We start from the raw sequence: 21,275 nt of genomic DNA, 5'->3' as shown, positions 1-21,275 counted from the left end.
ATGAGCTCTTTATCATAACCATGTGGAATTATTTGTAAATTTGCAGCGGAATCTATTCTCCAGTCGCCCACCTCTGCTCATGATAGATTCAGCTCTCCGTCTCCAGGCAGTGCCAGGCGTCGTCTATTCACTGCTGACGCTCCGCCGACGACGTCATCATCAACGTCCTCGACGCCAACTGAATCAACAAATAAAGGTAATTTGACCTCCCTTGATATTTTTTATAAAGAAAATTTCCAGGTCCTCTTAAAGGGGAGTGCAATGACTAACACTTGTGTATTATAAATAGCTAGTCTTACAATGATTATTTTTAGATAACTATTTGTAATACAAAAAATAAATTAGCCTATAATTATAAAATGTTTTGAGAGGAAAAAATGCTGAGTAGTGAATATTATGTGTCCAAATTTAAATGGATTTATGCGTTCTAGATCGTTTGCCTGCTACTCTTGAGATTGGTTGGATCAATCACATCTCTTTGGTATACAGGACCTTGACTGGAAAGGGCACACATTTTACTGCTCAATTACTTTCATTTTCTTTCACATATTAAAGAAGGCATGTGTAATAATAAAAACTAGATCTTAAACCTTTGATTTAGTCAACACATGCTCTGAATTTGTAGCAATATTCATTTCACTTTTTTTAAAATCAACCCCTACAATGATATCTTTACTTGTAGCCACACCCTCTCCGCCAGTGATCAGCCAATCTTCGGCATCAAGAGCCATGAAGTTCACTGAGATAATTTCTTCAGCAACCAGCCAATCAACATCGTCTACCTCAACGTCATCCTCGAGCAACGCCAACACTGTCCTCTCACCAAAGAAGCAATTTGTTGTTGTCCATGGTACAGTAATCTCTTGCTTTTTCATTTGTTTTCCCACCAAATGTAGAGCCAGAGGCATGAAATATAGTGTAATCGTCTTCACAAAATTCTACTCTTCATGCACAAGGATCAACTCTTTACATATGTTCACATGGTGGAACTGCTATTTCATTTTCAGAATTTGTATCTTGTCTCTAAAAACCAATAAACTGGAAATTTGATAATTGAAAATAGAACAAATTAAAGAGAATAGCAAAAGCAAGTTTGACAAATTATTTAAAGTAGATGGAATAGCTGGTGAAAATTGAAATGGAATTGTAATTTCTGTTCTTTGTTATGAAACCATTTGTTGCATGAAAAGATTGTCATTTTATGTTTGATGTAATATTTTACTTACAAATAACATCAAATTTATGGAAAATTACTTTATGTCAGACTACTTGACAGAATGTAATGCTGATAGGTATGCATAGCAGGAAATGTTTCTGTGATATGATGATATGCCATGCTAATACTGAAAGTTTGTTGCCCTTTCCAGGGTTCATTGAACTTTGTGAGTTGAGAACTCTTCATAACAATGGAGGCGTGTAGTCTCCGGCCCACTGATCACAGAAACAGGTTCTTTTGATGACAGTTATGGTGACAGTCCCAAAATTAATTTGATAATAAGAATAATGATAATGAGTATTTCTAATTTGCACTTCCTGATGAATAATCACTCAAAGGAACTGCATGTACTTGGAACAAAAATAAAGGGGCGTTAATACAAGAAAACAAGCTGTTTGTAAGTTATACTTTACAAATGACTGGTGATCCTTTCTTTGGCACTGAATCAACATGTATGAATATCTGTTGTATATCATTTACCACAAGAAAAAAAAAATCACCAGTCTTTCATAGTCGCTCGTCAATTACAAACAGCTTTATGAAACACCCAGCAGAGAAAGATAAAATGAGGAGAGTATTAAGTATAGTACTTGATTCTAGAATGGAATACGCTGTTTTGACTCTTGAATTTCTATAATATCCATTCATTTATTATGGAATCAAACTGATACCTAATCAAAATAAAGGGTTCCATGGTAGCTGACCACATGAGTAGGTTTATTTAAGCAATAGAACTTTGATGGAGAGTTGGTAATGTAAACTTGGAAGAGGGTTTAGTGCCAACATGGGGTTTGAAGTCAAAACCCCTGGACCCAATTGCTTACACTATTATTTCTCTTGTACTTTGTTTTCATATATTTATTTTGAATTAAAGAATTAAATCGGGAAAACTTTGATGAATTTTAGAAATAATGCAATTTTAAAAACTAGACATCCTTCTTTTTTTGTATCTTCGGAAGTTACAGATATGCTCTTTTGTTCTTTAAATTTATATTCTTATGTCTCTAATCTCTCTTCATAGGCATTCAAGGAAAGGATGGTACTGGCAACCACAGACTCATCGTCAGTCCCGTCAAGGTCATCTACACTTCCCCAGCAAAGGCCAGGACTGCAGAAGGAGAACCTGGATCTAGCACGACCATCGCTGTACCAGCCCCGAAGCCCAAGAGGACCGGGTCAGTAGGGATCTTCTTCAGGAAGGTGAGATTGGTTGTAAGGTCAAAGGTCACCTGTTGTTGAGTTCAAGAAACTGAGGGTTTTGCAAACTGGGTTAGGATGACATTGCTCTGACTTGGACCTGCTGCTCCGATTAAAAAAATAGTAATCAAAATTGTTCAGATTTAGTAAATATTCAATTTCAAACCATAAATGAACAAAATTGAACAATGGAAAGATGATTTACATGCAGGATTTCTCAATTTTCTCCCCTTCATCACTTTTCCTTCCAGATTCTTTGTGCAGGTGTATCATTTGATGAAAGTCACTTTTTAATGTTTTTTCAAACTTGATCTGAATGGCATTGCCTTAATTGGGACTCTATGAAACAATAGTCTGAACTGATCAGGTGCAGAATGAGTTATGATCAAACTCAAATGCAAAAATCAAGTGCTAGTTGAAATTCAACTAATGAAACGTGCATATTAGGTGCGTTAGGGATTTGCGCTTGATTTCTTGAGAAGTGTTTAAACACAATTTTTTCTGCAACTGTCCCTGATCTGATTAATTTCACTTTTCATATTCAATTTTTGCACAACACTATGTTTGAAAACAACACAAAGATGATCTGCTCATGATTTCTCAAGTTTTGTGCTTTAATTATTTTCTAGCATAGCATGATTAACCATGACAACATTCAAATAATAGCATATATGCCCTATGTTTTTGTAAACTATTCTTTGCAGGTGTATCATTTGATGAACGTGAGGCTCCTTGACCTTTGTCATCGTCTAAAGCTCCATGATGACCTCAGGCGTAAGATCTGGACGTGTCTGGAGCATGCCATCGTTCATAAGACAGACATGATGAAAGACAGACATCTTGATCAGATCATCATGTGTACTATGTATGTCATCTGCAGGGTAAGTTTGTCACTATTTACTATTGTTATAAGCTACCAAAATCCTGGCGACTGATTGGCACAGAGTAAATTTGTTGGTTAAAATCACAAACTATTTGTTTTATGAAACACTCCCCTGTTCTCTGGTGAAGTCATCTAATGATTTATTCTTGATTTACTTGCTCTGGGTAATAATATTAATATAGAAACAACATATTACTTCTTCAAATTCAAACTGGATTAGTCCCATTTAGCCATTTTGCAAAAAAAAAATTAAGTAATAGAAAATTATAAATGTCTTAACTTTTTTTTTTTACATCTGATTTTGATTAGATTTTTAGCGTTGTGCTTGTTTGATTTTCCTCTTTTTATTCAAATCAACTTTTTGTTAGAGAGGACCTTGCTCCTTAAGATGTCTTCACTATGTATTCATTTCGTAGTCATTACTCCAATTGGAATTCATCTTTGATTTTTATTTTATTTAAAAACCAGGTGACACAGAACCAATGTTCATTCCAGGAGATCATGCGTAGCTATCGCTTCCAGCCGCAAGCATCAAGCCACGTTTACCGCAGCGTTCTCATTCACTCTAATCGTAAGAAAGACTCCAATGGCAACAGCTCCAACAGCAGTAGTAGAGGCTCGCCAGAACACAAGACAGGTGAGCAAAAAGAAAACAAACTATAAAAACAATAAAAGCTTTGTTTAACTATGGATAGCTAAATGTGGCACTAAGTTCACCCTGGCAGGTAGTTAATTTGATAAAAAGCAGAAAATCAAGAAATACATATTGATGAAAATTTAGCAATAATCCATCAAAGATTAACAGTTATGGAAGCAGCTTCCCCCCCATCAGTGAAGTAGTATAAATGCCATAAAATGTTATTATCTGAGAAAATTGTGAATGATTGACTTATGTGTGCACTCATATCGTCAAACATTTTATACTTGTCTTAAGAAGATAAATATTTCATTCATCATGAACCATTAAAACTGGAATTAATGGAATATGTAGTACATGACATATGGAATGCCTTCTCACATGTGATGTAACAAATTCACCAATATTATTCTCTACTTGTCTACTTTTTCTCTGCTACTCTCCCCAAGCAGTTGAGACACCAATCTTGATGCGATCAGCTAGTACCTTGCCCATCCCTCAACCAAGCAGTGCTCCTCCCACTCCTACCAGGTTAGCTGGTACTGCCTCCACGTTTGAGGATGAAAACAGGGGCGACCTCATCAAATTCTACAACTCGGTAAGTCCACTGCAAGTCCTCATAGCAGCTCTAAAATTAAAATGTATCATCTATTCTTATTCTTTTAATACTACTGCGTGAAATAGGTCCATCTCTGCGAATTTATTTTTTAATGTTTGCTTGTTCTGCAATTTATTACTGTTGGTTTTTTTAGGTCATCTTATTTGTTTATTGTTTTTCTGTGTATGTCAGCTGTAGGGGGGTGCTTCAAGAAGATTTATATGTAAACTTCCCCAACAATGCTAGAAACTTGCACATGTTAATAATTTTTCCCATTTTCTTTTTTATTTTTTTTATTTTGGATCTTGCAAAGAATAATCATCTTTTTCTTGTTCTTACAATCCACAGGTATTTCTTCAGAGGATACAGGCCTTCGCTGTAAGATTTGAAACATCACCCAACGGGATGACCGACAGGCTGGAGGCCCCGCCCCTATCGCCCCTTCCAGTACCCCGTCCTCACATGCTGTCACCGAGGAAGGTCTCCAACAGGCACCAGTTGTACGTCTCGCCGCACAAACAGCGTATGACAAGCCCTAGGAGTGCGATGACCTATGTCATACAGAAGAGTCCTGCTAAGGTAGGGTGACAGTTCATCTGAGCGACCAACAATTTCGGTCTAGTCTGCTCTGAAATAGCTCTTGTAATTGCCTTGTACCTAGTAATCACCAACATGACATTCTCTCATGTTAAACTAGCTAGCAGATCAGCAACCAGCTGTCCCAGAGAGCATTTCTAATCAGTGTGGCTCCTAAGAAATATCCCACAGAAACTGCCAAAATTGAAGTAAAATTTACATTTCATAGCAGTGAAATGCCCTTCTAATGCAAGCAAGAAATGGGGGAATTATCACTTCACTTTTGCTTAACAAAGATTGAGTTTCAAATGATATTGTCTGTATATGAAAATACTTTGGCGAGTGAATAACTCCTACAGGTACATGTTTGTGTGTGCTGATACAAAGGGTTTATTTCAAAACTTTATCATTTAGACCACAAAAGATACTGATAATTTATTTTGTTCTGGGGGGTGGGGGTTATTAAATGACTTATTGAACCATTTGTAGGTACATTTCCTACATTTTTGTGAAATGTGTATTTTACTGATATTTTTTGTCAGTTGTAGACTTTTCTATTTTTAAAAATCTAAAACATTTGTTCTGAATAATTCTTAATCCATTCATGTTGAAATAGCCTGATTAAAAATGATGTTACTACTGACAAAATTTAATTGATAAAAATTAGGTGATATAAAAAAGTCACTTGTATACAACACTCCAAATGCAAATCGTGGAATGCCGCCACAGGCTCCTATTTCTTATTCTCAAAACTTGGTAAGTTTAATCCCTGAAAATTAGTTAATATCATGAAATAAATTACTTACTCACTCTCATTTCTGTTTTTTTCTGTCCTTTTTTTTGTCGTTACAGGTCCTTCAAAAAATGAACACCATGGTAGTAAAGGCCACGGAACGCACCAAACGGCAGCTCCTCAGCGAATCACACGAGTCACCGTCCAAACGACATTGTGGTGCCGGGGACTTCCTGCAGACACGCCTAGCAACAGTCAAATCCGAAAGGGAATCTGCCAGTTCATAGACACAATCACCAAATAGGGGGCGGGGTATGTCTGTATTTCTGCACTGAATGATCATAGGCCCAAAGTCACATAGGTGATGATGATTCTGTGATTTTGTGAATCTGTGATTTTATGCAGTGTATTCAGTACACTGTATTATATCATGTGCATTGAGGTTTGCCCAAGAATGTATTTTGTGCTGTATGATAAAAGCGCACATTCTATTTGACCTCTGTCAATATAAACACTTAAATGAGTGCATTTGATACATAAATTCTGTATAAGCTGTAGTTTCAATACTTCCTTTGTGAATTCTTGCTATACAGTTTTGTAGAAATAATGACTTGCATATTCCCAAGTACAGAACTTGTATGTTTACATAACCTGGCTTTATAAGAACAGTGTGAAATAGTGAGATTGAAATGGGCATTGCAATCAAATCGTTATCACATATTTTGTCTTTTCTGCCAGACCATCTGGCTTTGCTTCTTTTTTTTTCTTTTTTTATTGAAGAATCCTGTGATTTCAAAAATTTTTAAACCTCAGTAAAAACAAAAAAGCTGGTCTTTGATATATTATATCATAAAAAATGTAAGCTTTTCAAATTGAAGAATGTCAGGCGACATGAATTTCAAAGCAAATCATGAAGAATGAAAACAAATGACATGGCAAGCTTCTTTTGAAAGAATTCTTCCATATTCAGGTACCTCCAGAGTTAAAGGTATTCTTTTTAAACTTGATTTGTTCAATAGAGTTCAAATTTTAAATAGAGTTATGCTCTCCTTGCATTAAATCCTTGTCTTAAGACTGGAGCTATCCATGGCCATACGCAAAGGGCCCCCAAAATTTTGAAAACTTCAATCCTTCATTTTCACTGAAGAAAATGCAAAATCGTCCAATTAAAAGCTTGGTCGCTTCCATCCCTCGCTTTCAGATTTCTTCAATATTTTTTATGCATCCTGTCCCCCCCCCCCCCCTCCCCTGTGGAAAAAAAACTTCTGCATACAGCCATGGAGCTATCTTAACAGTTTGATAGCAATTCTGCTTTCCTCAAAAGTGGATTTAACTTGTTTTGGAAGCAAGCTTTTCACATACAGATGTTCTGTTTTGCATACCAAAAATTAGATTGGTATATCAACAATAAACTTCAAATGACAAGATGTAAGATGTATATATTTTTTTTTCTGATATTCTATCATGGAGGAATCATGTGAAACAATATCCTTTTTTATATGTCAGTATTACAATTTGAAGCTTTGTTCTTTGTTGGTTTTAGGGCATTGTTGAATATGACACTGCTTTTTCTTAAAGCAATTCACTTCCTAGATTTGATTTTCAACTGTCTGAAAAATATCTTTTTAGTGACTGATTTTAACAATGGTTTGACTCCTTTTTTAGACAGAATATGTAATTTTATCATTTTAAGCAGAAGAAAGCATTTGAATTTGCCTCTACCAAAAAGGGCTTAGTGTTCAAGATGTTACATTTTAAAAATGTTTTTTAAACATATTTTATGTATTTTGATACTCATTTTGATGGAAGAAATGAGACACAATCGTGTGGTCAACGGTGATTGTTTGGGACTTTTTTAGAGAAGGCAGCCTTTTATCTGCGTCATTTGCTGTATTGACTTAAATCTGGAGACATGATTAAAAACACCAATGCCTAGTCGTCCATATAGCTTCATTGTTTTTGTTTTAGCATAGATTTCAGAACCCCTTCCCCCTAATCTGTGTGACTTTATACTTATCGGTTGTTGGCCATTATCATCCGTAGCCAATGCTTATAACGTTATGTAAGTTGAATAACTTTTTCACAAGTTTAGACATTTGGGAGCTTTAGATGTCACAACCTAGCCCAAGACACAGAATCTTCTCTATCTTAATGCTGCGTTCTCTTTATTCATGCTCAGTAAAATTTTCTTTTCCCCGAATCCTAAGATTCCTTGTCTAGGGCTTGGAATCTGAAGCTCCTTATTGACTGGTTGTAGAAAAAAAATAATAAATTAATAAAATTTGTATATGAATTAAATGAATATTGAAATATCCTTTCTATTACAAGAGGACATGCAATAATTTGTTTGTATTATATGTAAATATGGTATAGTATGAGTCTATGTACAAAGGTATAATGGATGATAACACTTGGGAATCCCATCCCAGTTGAAAAATAGGCTAAAAAGAGAGAAAAAAAGGTGATTAGCTTTCTCATGAGTTATTTTCTCTTTATCCAAATGCCAGTCCCTAAATGTAATTTATATTATATTTTTAAAGATTTTTATATTTCTCTTTATTACTGTTATTGGTACCATGTATATCAATTTTCTCAATTTCTATTACTGGTGAAATCAAATTGATTAAGTATTTTTATCAGTATTATTTTTAAAATCTAATTCTGTACTTTTTATTAGTTTTTTTCAAGCAGATTTTTACTGGGTTAGATTGTGTTTTATTGTTCTGTAAGATGTGGGCATGTTAACACAGAGGTATGCAATAGATTGCAAAAATGAAAGAAACATTCTGATTGGTTCCTGGGCAGTGTGTTGAACAAAATGCACACACAACACTGACCTTCATTGGCTATTGTCATTTAGCAATTCATTACAAACATTTGTTATGTCGGTTTCTTTAAACATTTCAGCACGACATATTTTCTGAACACTGTTAATCATCATTTCTTTTTAACCTGGCAATTATGGTGTTGCAATTTTTGTCAGATCATTGAATTGTCAATGTAGTTGATGAAATTAAGGAGATGAGATGAAATCATGTTTGATAATTGATATCAATATTTTTAAAGGTTTTTTTTATTAGTAAAACAAAAATCATCATGTGACAAAGGCATTCCTGTACTTGAAGATGACATTTGTTCAATTTTTATAATAGATTCAATTGTGCATCATTCTTGTTTTCATTACAGAAACGGAGTGCAGTATTCTACAGCGTTAATCATGAATGTAAATTTAAAGAAATTTCATTAAAAACTAGTAATGTTTATTGTGTATTACTATTGTGTAATAAAAAGATATTGCAGATAATTTTCAAGTAATTATTCATGTTCCTGTGTTTTCAATTTTAAGTCCTCCAAATGGTTTCAATAATTCTAAAAGATGATGCCTTGACATAATATATTACAAGGGATAAACGGTTTGTTCCCAAGGTTTATTGCTCCATTATATTAATGTGTATGCCCTGAAACTTTTTTGGTGATTGAATTAGATGAATTCAAACTGAAGTAATTTTTCAAATTTTACATGAAAAATATTTGGTTAGAATACAAAAAAAAGAAGAAGATAACTGTATTTTGGGGTGTGGGGGGGCATGAAACCATTTCTTAATTATGGAATGGACTCACTATTTTAAGATGTAATCTTTGGAGCTTTTGGGTACATGTATTTCACTAGGTATACACTAAATGCGATGGTGGGGGTTTAAAGGGGCTTAATTATTTTTACTGAATAACAAATCATTACCGACAGAAGGCACTAGATATCCTTAAATGTAACATTCAAATTTTTACCCCACCCCCCCAAATAAAAACATGCCAAGATTTAACGGTCATTACACTTCGTTCATTACATAAATATAATTCATGCTATTGAACCTTTACCAAAACTTTTTTCTCTATGCAGCGAAGTAAAAGTAATTCTAAATTGTTCCATTAATGTCTTGGTACTCAGACCAAGGTAATAAAATTACCTTGCAATATCTAATAAAGCTCGAGAATCTGGGCCCATCAAAACAAATCTTGAGTAATCAAATGTATGATTGATTTATCTTGTTAGTTGTTAATAGTTATACAACCAAAAGCTAAGCTTCAAGATAAGCCTTCCAGCCCCAGAAGTTCATAGGGAATATTAAATTATTCACCCCACCCATACAGTGCTCCTATTTACAGAAATTAATCTCGTGCCCATTCTTGTAAATTCAAGTAATAATTATTTATACCAATTTCCCTTTTTACCATCATAAAGGCCCCTTCCTTAGTTACTTCCAGCGAGCCGTTTCATAAAGCTGTTTGTAAGAGCGACTTTCAGAACGACTGGTGATTCTTTCTTATGCGCTAAACCATCGCCAATGAATATACCATTTACCACAAGAAAGGATCGCCAGTCGTTCTTAAAGTCACTCTTAATTTACGAACAGCTTTATGAAACACCCACCAGGTTCCCCTTCGATTATTCGCAAAGAATGTATACCCCCCTTATAACCCATAATGGAATTATTGACTATTTCAGGGAATGTGTTAATATAATTCAATAAAGCAGCAAAGGGAATAAATTTGTGGATTTTCCAGTCATCAGAACTTGAAGAATGCCACGTCTTTAATGAAAATGGCATCACATAATACAATGGGCAGATATTTTATTGGGGAATTATTCACAAACTTAACTCTTCCACACCTTTTCTCTCCTTTTAATTGGTCATCTTTCTCCCTCTCTCTCTGTCCACCTCAATTCCTTCCTTCCTTTTTTCTCTATCTCCCCCTCCCCTCCATTTACCTCCTTAATGAGAAAATATGTAGATCAGTGACAATCAAAATCATAACTTAATAAATATGGATTTTGCATTAGCATTTCAATCATACCTTGATTATGATTTCGGGACCATGCATCACTAAACACAACTGCTTTAAAAACAACTTTGCAATTGGTTCACTTGCAGGTTAAATACACATGGAAATTAAAAGATTAAGGGAAAAAACGGAGGGGGGGGGGTATTTGTCCTGGATACTCTTTCTACTTTTTTTCATTCAAGAATCTACATTCAAAGATACTGAACATTATCATTTTAAACACATAAATATAAACATTCGTAAAGCATTTCGTTCTAGGCACATCCTAAAAATGTGCCTACATGTATATGTGAAGTGGAGATTTTGCACTACTTTTTTAACAGTGCTCAGAGATCCATGGTCCAAGACACATAATCAAAGTATGTTAGGAAAGTTGGACTCTAACTTCTCTACTAATATCTTTTCATCATCACCCAGAGCTGCCAAGTTGTATTTTGCATTTTCAGTATTCTTATCCCCCAAAATCAGTATTTTGACAAAAAAAATCTGTATTTTTACCGTGTGAGATAAATATCATATTCACCTCTCAGATGTTTTTTTTCCTAAGTTTATGATTAAAGTTGTTTCCTTTTTTATAGCACAAATACAAGGCAGAAAAAGTTCAGTCATGCACAATTATTTCATTATGAAGATCATTTCATAAAACAATTATTCAGAACCCTGTTGCAATAAGTGTTGCAATCAAATGCAGCTCCAGAAATTAAACACAACTTTACTTTCAACCATTCAGAAGTGCATATTTCAGAATTACGTATTATCTTTTTAATTGCAATTGAATGTATAGAACTCTTTCTGAAACAGCCCCTTTGTTTCTCATCATGGATGAGAAAAAGGTGTTAAAATTTTATAAATCGAATTTTAAAATACTGAAATTCAACAAATCAGATTGATCAGACACAGGAGTATTAAACCGCAACAATCAAATAATTTATTTTGTAATATTTGTATATTAATTCATTTATATCCACATTGAAATAGTAATATATTCTTGACCTGTAACTATATTTTTCTTAAGATGATATGGATAGTTCGCTGATAGTAAATTTTATTCCATAGGAAGAATAAAATTAGGAAATGATCTAATAACATCCATACTGACAACAAATGAAATAATTCCAATTTTGAGAATCCTAAAATTTTCTCCCAACCCAATTGAGCTGGGTATCCAAAGCATCCTTGAATTTCTTGACACTCAATCTGACATGGAAGATGTTATTTAATGCTACATGTATTATTCAAACAGGTAGTAGTAAAAATATTGCACAAAACTTTCCATCAATATTTTATGAATGAAAGTAGTGGAAAGTAATGAACTTTTCAGTTCTCAATGTATGGACAAGAGGTGATCGCTACATATGGCCCAGCCACATCGCCTGCTATACATCTCACCCATGCGAAGTACACATGACTATTCTTGAAATTTCCTTTGAATCGATGAGAGGTCATGGACAATCTAAACGCCCCTGCATATAAGTCACTCATCCCCTGTTCTTGAATCATTACCTCATACTCCACTGTGATGGGGTAACCAGCTTTGGTAGTCTTCTGAATGAAAGGAATATTCCAAGGTGGTTTCCATGACAACAGAAGGCCAACTTCATAATCATCATCATCATCACTTGATGCACTCCCAGATGGAAGAGGAATGGTGGAGCAGGAAAGCTCTAGGACAGCTCCAGGCTGGAAGGGTACTTTCCTAATCTCCTCCTCGATGTCTCTTTCATCAGATTTTTGAAGAGCATCTCTGACTGCTTCCACGAAACTGTTGATATCGACAATGGTGTCCTGATAGATTCTAAACAACCATGCCGGATCATTGCAACATAGGTGAGGAGGAACCTCTGAACTTTCTAAGATCTGATCCTGGATCTCTGACTCTAGGTGAGCGATGCCTCCGAGGTCCAGCTCTGCATCAGGGTACGTGACTGTGTTATTCTCAAGAATGTTTCTCCATGCTCGGTAAATGATGTTCATTCCCTTTAGGTGAGCCAACGTCCTGTAAGGTGTGTAGTTGTCTGGATTCACCGCATAAGGAAATATCTCGACTAATATCGAACTTGGAGGAAGGAAGATTGACATTGACAGCAGGGATCCATGGACACCAATCAGACCTTTAGAGCAAGATATCAATCCTATGAGTTCTGATAAGGAATGCGTCTCTAAACTTGCTACAATGACAAATGCGTCAAAATGTTGTGCCAGTGCTAAACTTAATTCCACTTCATTCAGAATGAGCCTATTACTTCTCCTCGACAGAATAACAAACGTATTCTCAATTTCAGTTTCTGTTTGGGATTTGCATCTAGGGATATTTAATTTGGATTTGTAAAAGGATGTGAACAATCTGATTTCTTTAGAGGTGACAGCAATGTCTTTCAGAGGACCTTGAGGGACATCAAAACCATATTGATACCAGGTGGTCAACTTGCTGAGTCCTACCTGCACTTCTTCAAAACAGGTCAAACTTGATGAATCATCTTGATATAATTGATGAGTAAGAATAGGCATCTGTTTTGAGATGTGCTTATAAAGATGAAAATAGGGCCCTTCTTCCTGGCCATCATTGATGAGTAACGTTGCATCTTTTATACCAGATCGCATATTGAGAATCTCCAGCTGAAGCTGAGTGTAAAAGACAGGTAAGAGATCATCATGAAACACGTGCATAAGATTACCAGTGTTGAAACGATTGAAAAGCAGGTACTTTCCTTCCTGATAAGAGATATTCTTCATTGATTGCACAGCAGAACTTGGAACGTCCACATAACCAAAGTACTGGGTGTTATGATCTGGTACAGAAGATAGATCAGCGAGAGCTGGCTGTTGGCGATCATCTGGGATCCCTTCACTAATGGAGTGTGGAGCATGCAGGAAAACAAACTCATTGTATTCGGAGAGGTAGCAAAGATTGTGGAAAATGCAACGCCTGTCAACATTAGTTGTACCCTGACACCAACCACTGCTGCCCCAATCTTCAAGATATGTAACCCAATCCAGGGAACCATTGGCTAGATTCTTTTCTTCACTGGTTAGAGGACTGGTGTCACTGAATTCCTCATTTGTAGTCACAAAGGCAGCAAGCTGTTGCTTAAGATGAAGGCAGTAGTACACACTGCATGCTAGCAGAGGTATCAAGATTGTAAGCAAGATTGTTGACACATCCATTCCTTGAATAACTGTCATCAGTCCTGAGTCTCATTGAGGATTCTTTAGCTCATCATGTGAAGAAACTCAAATCTTTAAGAAAGGCATGATCCAAGATCTGTGAGGTACAAAATATGAAAGAAAAAAGTGAATTATTCCTTTACATATAACCACATATCTAAAAAAATGTCATAAAGAGACATCAGTAAACAAGAAAAATGTATTTTGACAGTGGGAGTGATGTTGCCAGGTGTAGAGTAGAAGCACATAGGAAAAGCCTCATCAGTATACTTCAAGGAGAATCTCACTTTCGGGCAAAACAAAATCAGCATCTAGCCTGTAATTCACAACTTACATTATAAAGGCTAGGTGCCTATTTTTTTTATTTTCCTCATAAAAGAACTTGTAGATACTGATATAGTGACACTTAATGTTGGTTTTACAGACTTTCCCTTGAAATAAGTGTTTACTGCAACTACTTTCATTTATCTTTGATTATACAAAAAAAAACTTACTCAGACAATATTCCAACCATCTTCAAAGAACACTTACTTGCATAACGTCTCTGATTATGACACTGTACAAAACGCCACTGCTAGGAGCAGAGGTCACCATCACAAGAAGCATGAGGTCTGTATGTAAAATAAAAATGAGATATGCTTGTGAAAATAAAGATCTATGATATCTGACCCCCCCCCCCCCCCAAGAAAAAAAACACCACATGTTCAAGAAAATGTAGGAGAGGAAATGCTGCCAGTGCCAATGAGAAAAGAGATCTTCTGTTCCACTAAATTTGAAACAGGGATAAAGTTTGCTTGACAAATTTGAATAGCATTTTTTGGTAATAAGAGAAAAGCTCTCCAATGAGTTCTGTGGATATAAAAATCTGCTACACAAAAGACAATGTTACATGGGAAGGGAACAGTCATTGCCCTGTGCGTCAATGTTGTTGAAAGCAAGTTTTGTTGAGTGATCTTTTCCCAGCCTACAAAATGATCCTGTATTATGAAAATTAGATAAGATGTAAGAACGTTACAACACGAAAATAAAATCTAATTTCACATTTGTTGGTAAAGAAGCCTTGTGAATATTCAAATGAGTGAAGTAAACTCATTGCATAACAAAATTTTCATATATTTTCTGTATTTTTTTGTATAGGTGAACGTACATGTATCCCTGTTTCAAAGTATATCCATGGATCCATGGTATATCAGAACAAACCTCAAATGCTGGGAGGTCTGTATAGTTGTATGCATTTTCACAATATCAAAATCACTAGCTTTCTGTGTATACGTACCTACTGTACATAAATATATTGGCTGTGTTTCACAGTTTTTAAAGGTAAGATCAATTTTTACAATTACCGGTACATCAATTGATTATGTTTATATCATTATGTAATATGTATTATAGTCTTCCTTAAGTGTCAAGGAGGACAAAGAGAGGAAAGAGAGGAAAAATTTATGACTTCTTAAACTAGTTAAAGTGGTACTCTAGGTGGGCTGATGATGTCATGTTGTCACTTTATTTTTTTCTTATGCTAAGTTTAAAGAGCAGGAAGAGCAAGATGTAACACAAAGAATTCCTGACGCAGAGGTGTTTTAACCTCCTGAAATTCAAAGCCGTGTGACTTCTCTGGACAATAAAGAAATGTCACCATTGCCTCAGGCAATGCTCACACACAAATACCCGAGGCCAAGGAGCTGCTGTTCAAGAAAATCAAAAAGTCTAGGCTGTAGCCTCTGGAAATGTTGATTCTCCAAATCCAATGGAATGCAATGAAAGCATTATGTCACCATGTTCATTCATATGCTACTTGACAAAAAGATCATTTCCATGTTCCGAAAGTGAGACTTTCTTCTTCTTTAAATTCACTATCTTTAGTCGGTATAAAAAAATGGAATCAAATCCCAACTTCCCTAACAGATTGCTCAACTGTATCAGGTTTTAAAAAAATGTGTAGGGCCTACGTAATGAAAAACCTATAAAATTACCAGGGTGTGTGTGTATGTGTATATGTTTATGTGTTTGCATTTATATCTGCTGATAAAGTTTGTTTGTATTTTGTTAGTTTTCTGTTTCCAATTTGAAATTTTGTCAATGCTATTGTTTTGGGGGCCATTCTCTACAAGCAGTTTGCTTTTTTTATGGCCCTGGCCATTTTTGTACTACTTATTGCAGAATGATTTACACTGTATGATTTGTATATACATATTTTTATGGTTGAATAAATTGAATTTAATTGAATCAGTTCCAAAAGACATGGTTCCACCATGCCTTCCATCTCTGTCTTCGTTTGGTGAAATTCATCCAACCGCATCAAGCAAAGACACCATAAAAAACTCAACAGGAAATCCAGCCTTGCTTCATTAAAGCCTAAATCAAAATAAAGTGATGTTCAGAACATTTCAGTAAGTGCATATGAAGCAGCAAACCAAACTCAAGATGTAGCCATAGAGTGCAGCATGTCAGCAATTATCAATTCAGGTACATCTTGACCTCATGGAAATCTTTTTCAAGATCAGGATGAGCAAAGTGAATGCAGAATGATAACACCTCTTCTTGAGGACATAATTTCCAACACCTGTGTTGGAAATTTGCATCCAACCACAACCAGAGACATTTGTTGTAGATAGCATGCCTGCAGTCAAGATTCAGGAAAAATTATTTATTTCAAGACAAAAAATAATATATTTTTGCGGGACCTACATAATACAAGGCTTGCTTTTAATATAGGTTCCTTTTGTTTTTGCAGAAATATTGTACTTAGTCATTGAATACTTTGTTATATTAGTAGACATGTTCACTTTTTCAACTTTATATGTAATTCCATTATTCTTTGTTTATCATGGATGTTTTATTCTGAATTGTAAAAGACAAGAGTGGAGAAAAAATAAATTCAAATCAAATCAAACCTAAATAATGTAAGAGTAGGAACATACTAGTCAAAGAGAAAGAGAACTTTGGGCAGTGCTACATGCCTGAAAAAAAGGAAGTTAGTGCCCTCCTGCAGAAAATCAAGCTTTGATTGTAATTGCTCTAAATTTGAGGGAAGAGACCTTTCAAGTCAGAACTTCAGCCAGGAAGATCAAATTGCAATATGAAATGCACATTTTGAACTCAGCAACATAAAGGACCAGAGGCTTTGGATCAGAAAACACACTGACCTCAAAGGAGAACTTGGGAAGAAGAACCAAAGGCTTTCAATATTACCTGCCATTTCCACAAAAACCAGTTCACAAGATTGAACCTTTGCCAGAGGATGTTCCTTTCTACTCTTGGGATTATAGAGAGGCAGGTAAGGACTGTCAATAAGAAAAGGCTTCTATGTGGCATCTTACAAGAAGACAAACGTGGGGGAAGACAGTCTAAGGAGAAAGATGCCATGCTGCGAGCAGGTGTGGAAGCCCATATCAAGCGGTTTCCATGTATGGAGTCTCACTATAAAAGTAAGTGCCAGTACCTACATAAATCTCCAGATTTATATGTCTGACATGTGCAAGCGGCAGCAGTATTCTAGTATCCAGGCAAGTATTCCATGACCTGAAAACTGAAGTTTCACAAGCTCAAGAAAGATACCTTATGTAGCTTTTGCGAAACTTGACAACTTGAGATCCCAATGGAAAGGGAAAGAATCAGAGAAATTCATCTCAAGCATACAGCCAAAAAAAAAACTTAGACAAACAAAAGTTAGTCAAACACGAATGTGTATTAGATGTGTTGATCTTCAGCAAGTGATCTACCTACCTAAATCAGCTAGATCTGAGTTATTCTACAAGAGGCACCTGAGTGACTTCAATTTCACAATCTTTGAACTTGCAAGATTGCAAGTTCCTTTCTACTCTTGGGATTACAGAGAGGCAGGTAAGGACTGTCAATAAGAAAAGGCTTCTATGTGGCATCTTACAAGAAGACAAACGTGGGGGAAGACAGTCTAAGGAGAAAAACTACATACAGTTCTACAAAATACTGGTAGAGAATCTACTCATTTTTTGCATCACTTTGACATTCGAGTTTAGACCCTATACTCATTTTCTTTAAAAAAAATCATACAAGTTGTGAATCAGATATCAAGAAATGCGTGATGTAGCCTTGGCGAAATACAAAGAAAACAGGATGGCGACATAAACAATCATGGCAAGTTTTCCCCGTCTTTTCATAATATTTTTGTTTTTTTAATGAATTCTAGTTTAAAAATGAAATCAATATAGTATGTCGGAAATGAAGTTATATCCCATTTACATGATTTAATTAGGGCTAGGCCTAGATCTTTTAGAAGGAAAGTAGAAATCTCAGGGGCGAAAGTTTCAAATTTTTCGCAGTACACGCACATGAATGGGATGCAATCCCTGGCTCCGTGGAGAGTAAGCATACATTAGTAAATGATTTTTACTCTCTAGGAGCCTCCTGGCTAGTAACTGGACTCGGGCCACCGATATAGATTTCAAGGTGTAACACTAACGGGGGTCTTATAATTTAGTTACTCACTACTAAAAAGTACTAGACCTAATATTACTTTGTCCTTGTGCATTCATTATTATGCCTCAGCTATGAAGCTCTTGAATTAGTTAGGTTTAACTTTGTCACGACTTTAATACGAGCGAGGTCAAGGAACTACTCATGGACGTGGACTGGGGGGGTATTCTGAAGACTCGTAAGTTTCCAATTAACTTTACTCATAAGTTAGTAAGTTACCCATTTAATAGAGAGCTAATGGACCTCCAAATTCGTATTCTGAAAACTCTATTACTTAGCGCTCAATTAACTCCTTTTAGGCCACTCCCCTACTGACCCGAATTAGCCAATCAAATGTGCTCTTACAACATAAAATTTTCTACTAGCGCGCAGTGTTTCTTCACTTTGCTGGCTTGCAGCGCAGCGCCCAGCTGCTTGCAGGTGCACTGCACCACGATCTTAATAATACAAAGAATTTTTGCTGAAAAATAACGCTAGAAGTATTTGCATCAGAGATTAGAAGTTCGTCATTATGTTGTTGAAGTTAACTGTTGCCTTGTCCCTTTCTCTCTCATTTATTGTACATTTGTGCTTTTCTCTTTTTTTTCCAACGCTTTCTGATTTTCACATCCACCTATTTGAATCCATTTGTAGCTTTCTTTCTTTGTTTTTTTACAATACTTTATTTGCCTGTCTCGGGCCCTGATCGGGGGGGGGGGGAGGATTCTTAACTTAATTCCTACTTATTTTAAAAATAACATACTTTTCATTTATATGAGAAATCTTCTCCAAAAAAATGCTGATTTGAGTAAAAAGATTTTAAAAATCAGACAAGCATAATTTTAGAAAAGCCAAAATTTTATCAAAATTTGATGTACAAAAGTTATGGCATTTAAGATTTTATAGGTAAGGAAAACGATGGCATCACTCACTTTTTTTTTCTTTTGTATTTTATTCCATGAGAGAATATTCATTTAAATACTAAAGGGGTTTATGCTTATTTTTTTTATTGTCGGAAACAAGGTTTGATTCCCCCCTGAACATTGCTGCACCTACAGTGATTTGGCAATCTCATTATTGTCAAAATAATGTGCAAAAAACAAAATACTTTATGATGCTAATATTAATAATAATAAAGGAAAATATAGAAAAATAATAGTCATATTTCCCCTTTCATTTTTAAGTGCACAATTTCCGTTTCCTTTTTCCTAATTTCTTTATTATCAAATACAGTCCCTATTCCTTATTTTACTGTTGCTATAGTATATACCACCTTTTTTCCCTTCTATTCTATTCCCTTTTTATACCTTTCTTCTTTATTCTCTTCCTATTTTGGTCACAGTATTAAACCGATTTGATATTTCGACGAAATGAAAGCCACATTTAGCAAGAGATGATGAGACTTAATGGACCTCTCACCACCAATATCTTTCCCCACTGGAAAGTCTGCTATGACAGTCTATGTAGGCCTACGAGTGACTGAGACTTTTCAGAATAAGTCTCGTAACTTCTCAATTAAGTCTTCGCGCGGTCATAACGCGTAATATTGCTCGCAATGCACCCCTGCCAAATAAGGATAGGGGCACTTAAGTGACTTTTCAGAATACCAAAATGCCAATTGAGCGCCAATTGACCGCTAATTGAGCTTTCAGAATACCGCCCCTGGCCTGCGCAGTGCTGGTTACTTTTTCTGCCTGGTCACGTACCAGAAACGGAATATCGCCGAGTGGTATCCTCGTCTCCCCGGCCGGAGCTCCGGCGGGCTCGAACTGCTCAGAAGTCACAACAATTCCAGCTCAGAATATCGTCAAATCACAATTGTTTAAGTCATTTACTCTAGTCGCCATTGCAATGGTCGAAGAAGCCGAAATTGGGTTTAGTTGATTCGATCTAACGTTAGAAATTGATCTCTGTGACGATTGGTGAATGTAACAAAAATGACGAATCGAGAGTTCAAACGAGAGCTCATTTTCAGGTGCACAGTACATGCAGTGCTAATTGAGAGGGGGCGCTCTTCATTTTTTCATTTATAAAAATCGTATCAAAACTTACGTGCAGTCGAGTCAGGTTCAGCTAACGAGATAATTTGTGTTATCTATTCACGTTTAGCCACAGGCGTAAATCACCCTCAGCAAGGATTTTCTTTCCTTTACTCGGACTTGAAGATGACCTATTCGTTTATCTGATGAACAGAAATTATTGCGTACAGTCGTGACGAACAATACAGGGGTGCATTTGTTGAAACAGGAGTTTCAAACGAAAACTGCATTCTCAATCATTCTGGTATAGGGCGGCACTGACCACTGAGCAGAGGGCCTTCGTGGTTCTAAGATATAACTATGCGAAAAAAGTATAGAAATGTGAATAGGGTACAAGATGAGTTCGAGGCAAAATTCAATCAAAGAAATCTATGCAAGATGACGATACTCAGAAATGTACTCAAAATACAGGGAAGCGGGTACTAGAGTAGTATAAGCAAAAAATAGATCGGGAAAAAGAGCAACAGTTTGAACACGAGGAAACATTGACAATTGACATGGTGAAGCGAAGCCCGCCTTCAAGAACCCCGACAAAGTTGCAGGACAAACGACAATGTTCCACAAATGTCGAAATCCATATTTAACCGAATTGCACATATAGACCTAAAATTTCTTCCCTACAAACTAAAGATTAGGCATGAGAAAAATTCAGAACATTTCAAGGTGAGATCATGTATTAAAAAAATGTTTTGATTCATTTTCTTGTAAGTATAAGTTTCTTAAACCTTCATTTTCTTTTACATTTAAGTATATAGGCCCGCAAGTTGTGGGTCCAAAATCTAAAAAAAATGAAATAAGAGTGAATGAAAACGCAATTGGACTACGTATACAACGTTATAACAAAACTTGGATGGAGAGGTTTTCTGATAAGTGCTGAAAAAAGGCTCCCGATATCTATGTGATCAATATGCCATATCGCATGAAATTTATGTCAGTTGTATAAAACAAATGCCAG

General features: G+C 35.7%; 2 protein-coding genes across 2 annotated transcripts in view; one reads left to right on the top strand and one right to left on the bottom strand.

The window, feature by feature from the left end:
• The window catches only part of LOC135153182 (retinoblastoma-like protein 1), a 28,643-nt gene extending 19,488 nt beyond the window's left edge, over positions 1-9,155 (top strand). Inside the window, exons 14-21 of the mRNA XM_064095409.1 lie at positions 47-196; positions 683-850; positions 2,238-2,416; positions 3,118-3,294; positions 3,765-3,933; positions 4,386-4,531; positions 4,880-5,110; positions 5,960-9,155. Coding sequence (XP_063951479.1) covers positions 47-196; positions 683-850; positions 2,238-2,416; positions 3,118-3,294; positions 3,765-3,933; positions 4,386-4,531; positions 4,880-5,110; positions 5,960-6,127 — 1,388 coding nt within the window. The 3' untranslated portion in view covers positions 6,128-9,155. The remainder of the gene's footprint in view (positions 1-46; positions 197-682; positions 851-2,237; positions 2,417-3,117; positions 3,295-3,764; positions 3,934-4,385; positions 4,532-4,879; positions 5,111-5,959) is intronic.
• Positions 9,156-10,415: 1,260 nt separating this feature from the next.
• Positions 10,416-20,288, bottom strand: LOC129253792 (protein O-linked-mannose beta-1,4-N-acetylglucosaminyltransferase 2-like). The gene is made up of 3 exons (XM_064095408.1): positions 19,988-20,288; positions 14,379-14,458; positions 10,416-13,944 (listed from the first exon to the last, which is right to left on the bottom strand). Exon 3 carries the CDS (start codon positions 13,863-13,865, stop codon positions 12,000-12,002), a length of 1,866 nt encoding a protein of 621 aa, XP_063951478.1. The 5' UTR covers positions 13,866-13,944; positions 14,379-14,458; positions 19,988-20,288; the 3' UTR covers positions 10,416-11,999.
• Positions 20,289-21,275: the final 987 nt, after the last annotated feature.

Source organism: Lytechinus pictus, chromosome 2 (genome assembly GCF_037042905.1).
Source record: "Lytechinus pictus isolate F3 Inbred chromosome 2, Lp3.0, whole genome shotgun sequence".
In the NCBI taxonomy this organism is placed as follows: domain Eukaryota; kingdom Metazoa; phylum Echinodermata; class Echinoidea; order Temnopleuroida; family Toxopneustidae; genus Lytechinus; species Lytechinus pictus.
Note: the sequence above shows the minus strand (reverse complement) of the source record. Positions and strands in the feature narration are given on the sequence as shown.

Bases quoted from the DNA above. Each gene is read 5' to 3' on its own strand.
- LOC129253792 (XM_064095408.1), bottom strand. From the start codon at position 13,865: ATGACAGTTATTCAAGGAATGGATGTGTCAACAATCTTGCTTACAATC.